We start from the raw sequence: 7,608 nt of genomic DNA, 5'->3' as shown, positions 1-7,608 counted from the left end.
TGGAGCATGTGTCCTTATTACATGTTGGAGCATCTTTTGGGTATATGCCCAGAAGTGGTATAGCTGGGGAAGTATATGATTGTTAAATTCTATATCTTGGGATTAACCCAAGTAATTGTTCTTACATATTGTTTTTCACTGTGAACTGGGTACATGGTCTTCTTGTGTTTGATGTAGGCACAACACATTTGTCTGATACACAGTTTGCCATCCAGTACAATTAATACTGGCAATTAATGCAGGTGGGTCTTACCAAGCTGGATCCAGTCCCTGGTTGTAGGCCCTGAGTAGGTCTATTATTACCTGAGAAAAGTTCAGGCAGGATAGGGTTAGGCATACTTACAAGGCTAGGCCAGAGCATAGGACATATGGGCCTGTCGAACCCTGACATATGGGTCTGGAACAAATATCCATAGAGGCAACTGGAACTGAAAGGGTTTGTGCCAGTAAACCTAGGCATGTTACCTATGTTTCTACAGCACATAGACAGGCTAAAGAATCCCTGGCAGGGAGTAGTCTTGTATCTGTTGAGTCTAAAATGATAAAGAGGGCCAGGTAAAAGTCATCCTGTGAGTTTTAAAAGGAGGAAAAGGACAAAGAGAAAGTCATGATCCTTGGCAAGCAGCTTCAGGGCTACCTGAGTTGGGAGAGGCTGTGCCAGGGAATGCACACAAGTTACCTGTGTCATCCCTCTATATGGTCTGCCTAGAGAGCATCCACAGTTCAATCAGAGTTGGGAAGGAGGTTTGGTGCACATGTAGGATACCCGTATCTCTGCCTCAAATGGGCAGGCTAGAGGGTCCCTGGCAGTGAGCATTCCACAGTTTCATGAGTCTCAAAGGGAGGAAGAGGATCGAGGAAAAAGTCCATTGTTGCTATCTTTATTTAATTGCTTATAGACTAGGAAGACTTTTCCTGGCCCAATAGTAGGCTATTATTTATATTACACTTATAAGATGACATATGCTAATAAAGCTATTCTAATTTAAGTAACTGGTAAAATGCCTTACAGTATGCATATACTACATATCATAAGCTCTTGGTAACAAAGTATGGACACCATTGTGGTGAAGGAGATAAGCACGACTGAACTATTGGGCAGAGAGGGAAGTATATTATCATTTGTTGACTGCTTATTATGTGCCACATATCTTGGGAACTTTCATGTGTTAAGCTGTTTAATCCTTACCACATGACATATGAAGTACATTGAGTTATTTCCATATTAGGACTGAGTAAGTCAAAGCTGAGAGAAGTATGGTAGTCATATAATCTCACTTGATATTTAAAAACTCAATACCCATTTTCAGTTTAGGACGAAGGACTTAATTCACTTTAAAATGTCAGCTGCTGTGTGTTGATTTCTTCTAAAAATCCCTAGATTCATATTGGACCTCTCTCCATCTTTCGGTAGGTGGTTCAGCAATGTTAATATGTCTTTAGTTGTTCCTTTAATGTGTTGTGTCCTTCTACTCTAGGGCCTTTGTTCATCTGCTCTCCCTACCTGGACTGCCTTCCCTTGTCTCTGTACTCAACGACAAAGAATGAGCATTCAATAAATACTTGTATGTTTGTATGTGTATGTGCACACACACAAGATACCTACTGCATATTCATCACATATAGTTAAATGTGAATTTGATTGTTATTATCTAAAGGCCAAAATCTAATAAAGGGTAGAACCAGCATGTATATCCAGGTATGAGTTTAAAGGACATGTTTTCTTAATGATGTGTATCTGCTTGCAGAAATAAGTTCTTGACCCAACTCTCACTCCACTGGATACATGAATACATATAAGATGCCACTCTGAATATTAGTTACTCATCTCTAAAATTGGAGTAGAAGTAGACAGTTCCAAGTATTCTGCATGTAACCTTGAAGAGGTTGGGAATAGAAGTCTAAACAGAAAGGGGTCTAAATAAACAATTTTCCAATAAAACCAAATATTGTTCTTCTGTAAGGTAGGTCAACAGCTACATCAAGAATTCTACATATGCTTGATAACTTGTCTCAAAGGTAATGTAGAGTAGTATGTAATACGCAGGTATTGTAGTTACTTTTGCAACATTATGTCAATGTTCCAGACATAAGCAACATAAGGGGAAATTTTTATATTAGCCAGCTGTGCTGTATGGTATAAGAGCCATTAGCCACAAGTTTAAAGTTAAATTCATTAAAATTAAATACAAAATGTAACTCAGCCCATTAGTTCTAGTTGCTGCATCTTATGTGCATTAGTTGTCTCTGAATGTGAGAGGAAGGGTTAGAAAAATGACTCAGAAGGAAAAACCTAATTCTGCTTTTTATTCTTTTCTTCCTCCATTCTCCATTCTCCTATTGGCCTGCTTCCTACTCTTGAGAAATTTCAGGAATAAGACTCTGCAGATGGAAAAGATCAAGGCCCGCTTGAAGGCTGAGTTTGAGGCTTTGGAGTCTGAAGAGAGGCACCTGAAAGAATACAAACAGGAGATGGATCTCCTGCTACAGGAGAAGATGGCTCATGTGGAGGAACTCCGACTGATCCATGCTGATATCAATGTGGTATGTGGCTAGTTGCCTGGAGCCTATCTCTGAACCCATTAAGGATAAGGAAGTAAAGAATCTTGTTGCTTTTAATTTACATGTGACTGTAGCCACCTCAGAAGAGAAGGTATCAAAGTACTGTAATGTAGAAAGATCTGGAGTTCTGAGGTCAGCTCTTGTTATGTCACTGACTAACGACAATGAATGAGTCCTTCATTTCTAAGCACCATATTTTCTACCTGTATTATGACATAGACTAGTTGACCTTCAAGACTTCATTCAGTTTTGATATGTTCACATTCTGGAAGTCTTCAACTTAAGTAGCCAAGGAAAGGTGGACTAGATTCCTGCCTCTTGAGGATAGCTTAAAATTCTTGAAAGTGTCCAACCAGAACAAACAAATCATCCCCGTATGTTTACTAAAGTAGGTCTCTCTCATTAGATTGACATTTGGAAACTAATGGAATATTTGGGAATTAATTTCTGAGTTGAAAAACTTCCCTTGTTTGGGATTATTCATGAAGAGTTTGAGCTTCTGTACTGCTTGTTCCTTTATCAAGAAATAGAAAGGGTTGACCTGTCAGTCAAGTCAGGTCCTTTCTAGTCCTTAGAGCCTATGATAGAATTTTTTTTAAATTTATCTTTGATGGAGCTTAGTTTCTATTCTTGGGAAACTCATTTCTGCGGAATTACTCATTTCCAGAATATTGGCAGGCCTAGAATATATATATGAGACTTGCATAATAGACCCTTGGGGTTTAGTGTGTTAGCATAGGATTTTGGGTCTCACGTGGGGACTGTAGACTTTGCTGCAAGCTAACTGATGATAAAGAACCAATAGAATGAATAATGGAATGAATAATGTGTTTTCAACAGAGGAGCTGAGAATCTAGACCAGTACATCTCAGACTAGAGCACCAGGGTCAACTGGAGAATCTATTAGAACACAAATTGTTGAACTTCATTCCAGAGTTTCTAGTTAAATGTTCTGAATTTAAAGAGGGCTTGAGAATTTAAAATTCTTAGTTCCTAAATGCTAATGCTGCAGCAGCAGCTGCTTGTAAGTGTGTGTGTGTGTGTGTGTGTGTGTGTGTGTGTTAACTGGCCTAAAAGACACAAGTCTTCAATTTTTGTGTTGACTTTTTCCTTAAGAGTTTTCCCAAGTAAATCCTTTATTTTCTGACCTTCATTCAGCTCACTAACCTCTAAAAGCAATGATGAGGTGAGCTAGATAACCTTTAAAGGCAGTTCTACTATGGGAGATTACTAATTTGAGCAATTTAATTACCATTTTATGAACTTTTACTCTATTAGACTCTATATTTAGTGCTTTGTGTGAATTTGTTCATTTGGTTAAGAGTACATGGGCCATGCACTATTAAACTTTCACTATTATAGTAATGAAGAAACTTTCACTATTATAGTGATGAAGAAATAGTCATGTAGAAAAGACATAGAGAACTTGAATATAGACTGGTCTCCTTCTGGAGTCTGTCCTATTATCCATTCAGTTATAAAGCCTCTTGAGAATTTTGGGATCTCTTATGTTTCTACACTTCTCTATTTTCTAGATGGAAAACACTATTAAACAGTCTGAAAACGACTTAAACAAGCTGCTAGAGTCAACGCGGAGGCTTCATGATGAGTATAAGCCACTGAAAGAACATGTGGATGCCCTGCGCATGACATTGGGTCTGCAAAGGCTTCCTGACTTGTGTGAAGAGGAAGAGAAACTCTCCTTGGAGTAAGCTGCCTGCTCTCTGACCCCCAAAGAACAGAATGTAGCAGAAGGGAGGGTGTGGTGTGGGGAGGGACATGTATATATACATAAAGTCTTGCCTGAAAGTCAGAGTATATATATATAGTACAATTCTTAGGCCTGTCAGTGGTTAATTCCTTGTATGACCTTCTGCAAGTCTCTATGCTGACGTGTTATATAAGAAGAATTATGAGATGAAGATAAATAGGTGACTTTTAACAATACTTTGTGCAATTTTTGACAATGTAAGAATTTTATCTATACACTGGCACAATGGCTCAGGACTTTCCCCCACCAAGCCCGGGGACCTGAGATCTGTTGCTTGGACCCATGTAGAAGGAGGGAGGGAATGAAATCCTGCAGGCTGTCCTATGATTTCCACATGTACATGATAGCTTCTTATACTTGTCTACACACACACACACACACACACACACACACACACACACACACACACAAAGGCACACATACACACACACACACAAATAATTTTAAAAGTTAAGGTCTAGAGAAGTATACAGAAAACTTTGAAAACATGAAATGATATACTTCCATGTTCTCCCGGACCCTAACCTGTCCTTTAATCTCAAAACCTGAAATTAAACATTAGGCCAATGAGAGAGAGAGAGAGAGAGAGAGAGAGAGAGAGAGAGAGAGAGAGAGAGAGACAGAGAGAGAGACAGAGACAGAGAGACAGAGAGAGATATTCTTGAGAGCTTCTTGTTCCTAGAAGGGTATAGGACTGCAAATGCATAAGAACACTGCAAATGGCCATCAAATAGAGAATAGGTCTAAACATCTTGCTAGCCCTGAGAGTTTTTTGATCATCTGCATCTTCTTATCAGAGATAAGAAGCAAAATGTCTACCATTTGTTCTGAAAATAGGCCCCGTGTTAAGGGGAAAGAGCCATGTGCTATGGGGAGGGTAGTACCTTTGTGGAGAGGACCCATATACAATTATTTTATTCCTTAGCATAGAGTATAAGAGGAGAAAGGTTCTTCTTGCTTTTAGAATGATCCATCCAATGTATTTCATCCCCAAAGTTACTTTGAGAAGCAGAAAGCAGAATGGCAGACCGAACCTCAAGAACCCCCCATACCTGAATCCCTTGCTGCTGCAGCTGCTGCTGCTCAACAGCTCCAAGTGGCCAGGAAGCAGGACACAAGGCAGACAGCCACCTTCAGGCAGCAGCCTCCACCTATGAAGGTGAGTTAGCTTGAGTGGACCATGGATAAAGCAAAGCATTCTGGAATAGGAGGCTGAAGGTATGCTGTTTGAAGTTGTGGCCTTATTTATTTTAGATCTTACTTAAATGATGTAAGTGTGTACAGAATATTACATTGTTATACAAGTTACAATATTGACTGGGGCACAGAAGATGGGGTGCTCTGTTGAATCCATGTTGCTTTTGTTGGCGTACATTCACAGAGAGATTAGAATACAGGGGGCTTGGCAGGCTCTGTCAAAATATAATTTTCTAAAGGCTAAGAAGATAACCTTTATACAAATATATAGTGAATGTATCTCATTTGCGAGGGATCCAGCAGAATCAAAAGGCAGGTTCTAAGTACATTTGCTGTACAGGTGTTTACATGATTGGAAACAAATGCTGAAATAAATTTGGAAATTTGTATACAGAAATTGTTTATATTTTATAGAGACATAAATGTATATATGACCTTTATAATCACCTTTTCTTCATAATTAATTTTCTACTAGCTAAAACCTGTTTGTGGGTAATCAATGCAATATCACAGAATCAGATCAATAGTAAATGGTTAAACAGACATTCTACTAGAGTGGTTGCCAAGTAGAGCATAACTTACAAGTAGAGTCTGACTTGCTATACACTTCCATTGAAGACTTACTGGCACATACACACATGCCAGGTGACTTGTGTGATGTATCTTAGCATAAAATAAAGTTGAATAATTGCAACAAACTGCTTAATGTGAAAAATCTAATACAAGTATGAGCCCTTGCATGGCTCAGGATGTAAAAGCATTTACCATGTAAACCTGAAGGTCTGAGTTTGATCTCTAAATCTCATGATGGAAGGAAAGAACTGACTCCCAAAATTTGTTCTAGTAGAAAATAGGAAAGTTGCCCTCAGTCATCCACACATGTTCTGTAGAGAATAGAAAAGTTGCCTTCAGTCACCCACACATGTTCTGTGGTGTGCGCGCACACACACACACACACACACACACACACACACACACACACAGACAGAGACAGAGAGACAGAGACAGAGAGAGACAGAGAGAGACAGATTGAAGTCTAAATATTCACTGTCTTGGTTATTATAGAAAATTCTTGCTTACTTATCCCATTCAAGAAAATCAACAGTGCATGGGTAAGCTTGTTAAGAGATAATGTTCTGATGTAATATTGCATAGATATATAGTTCTTATTTTATTTCCAAGTTTTACATATATTTCTCTGCATTCCTGTCTGTGTTATGTCCTTCACTCCTAAGTTCTATGGTCTCCAAGATCACTTAAATCTTACTGATAACTGTTCTATACCAATGGAATTTTTATTGTTTTCTGGTCCCATGAGTTTCAGCCACCTGAACCATTGCTTAGAAGAACCTAATTGCTGACTTTATTTATCCTGTCTTCCCCCACCAGGCTTGTTTGTCATGTCACCAACAGATTCATCGAAATGCACCTATATGCCCTCTTTGCAAAGCCAAGAGTCGCTCACGGAACCCCAAAAAGCCAAAACGGAAGCAAGATGAATGAAGAGAAGGTGGAGGGGTAGACCTCTGTTGATCATGAACCCTCTCTTTGGTCAGAGTGATAGATGTTCTGATTGTTTTTTTTTTTTTTTGATATCCCTTCCTTATCCCTACTGAGTCTTGTATTTAATTTGCCAGAAGAATAACCCCTTTCTTGTTGCTCTTATCTCTTTCTGCTCCTGGAAGTTGTGGTTTAAGAACAGCTGTGCTTTCGGTGCTAATCACTGGGTCTCATGACCCCTTCTCTCCCATTCACATTTCTATTACTGCCCCAGTTTGGAACTGAATGAGGGGTAAAAACCCTAGTTGATTCTTTGTTTTGTTCCTGAGGACTGGCGCCTAATGAGCTGTAGGGTGTAAGGACTGGAGGAGCTCCATGCCTTGCTTTGGGAAAAGGCTTCAGTGAATTCCTTCCCTTTATTTTTGCCTTAGGTTGTGAAGGGACAACTACTTTATTTTTGCTGAACTTCCCAATGGGCTGAATGCATATATCTTCCCCAATATTCAGGTCATCATTAAAATCCAGGGGTAACTTAGACAAGTGTACCTTTTATATAAAATTGTGAGGCCCCTTTTTTT

The 7,608-nt window shown here is 39.1% G+C and overlaps 1 protein-coding gene across 3 annotated transcripts in view; it reads left to right on the top strand.

Moving 5' to 3' along the window:
* Nucleotides 1–7,602, top strand: part of Zc4h2 (zinc finger C4H2-type containing) — a 24,179-nt gene extending 16,577 nt beyond the window's left edge. The window contains exons 2-5 of one of the 3 annotated variants that reach the window (XM_031365159.1): nucleotides 2,373–2,544; nucleotides 4,098–4,270; nucleotides 5,330–5,492; nucleotides 6,920–7,602. In XM_031365159.1, coding sequence (XP_031221019.1) covers nucleotides 2,373–2,544; nucleotides 4,098–4,270; nucleotides 5,330–5,492; nucleotides 6,920–7,033 — 622 coding nt within the window. In that variant the 3' untranslated portion in view covers nucleotides 7,034–7,602. Of the gene's footprint in view, nucleotides 1–2,372; nucleotides 2,545–4,097; nucleotides 4,271–5,297; nucleotides 5,493–6,919 lie in introns of those variants that run through there. The other 2 variants (XM_031365180.1, XM_031365169.1) reach the window with 2 other exon arrangements.
* The last annotated feature ends 6 nt before the right edge of the window (nucleotides 7,603–7,608 follow it).

Source organism: Mastomys coucha, chromosome X (genome assembly GCF_008632895.1).
Source record: "Mastomys coucha isolate ucsf_1 chromosome X, UCSF_Mcou_1, whole genome shotgun sequence".
NCBI lineage: Eukaryota > Metazoa > Chordata > Mammalia > Rodentia > Muridae > Mastomys > Mastomys coucha.
This window is presented reverse-complemented; position numbering and strand designations above follow the sequence as displayed.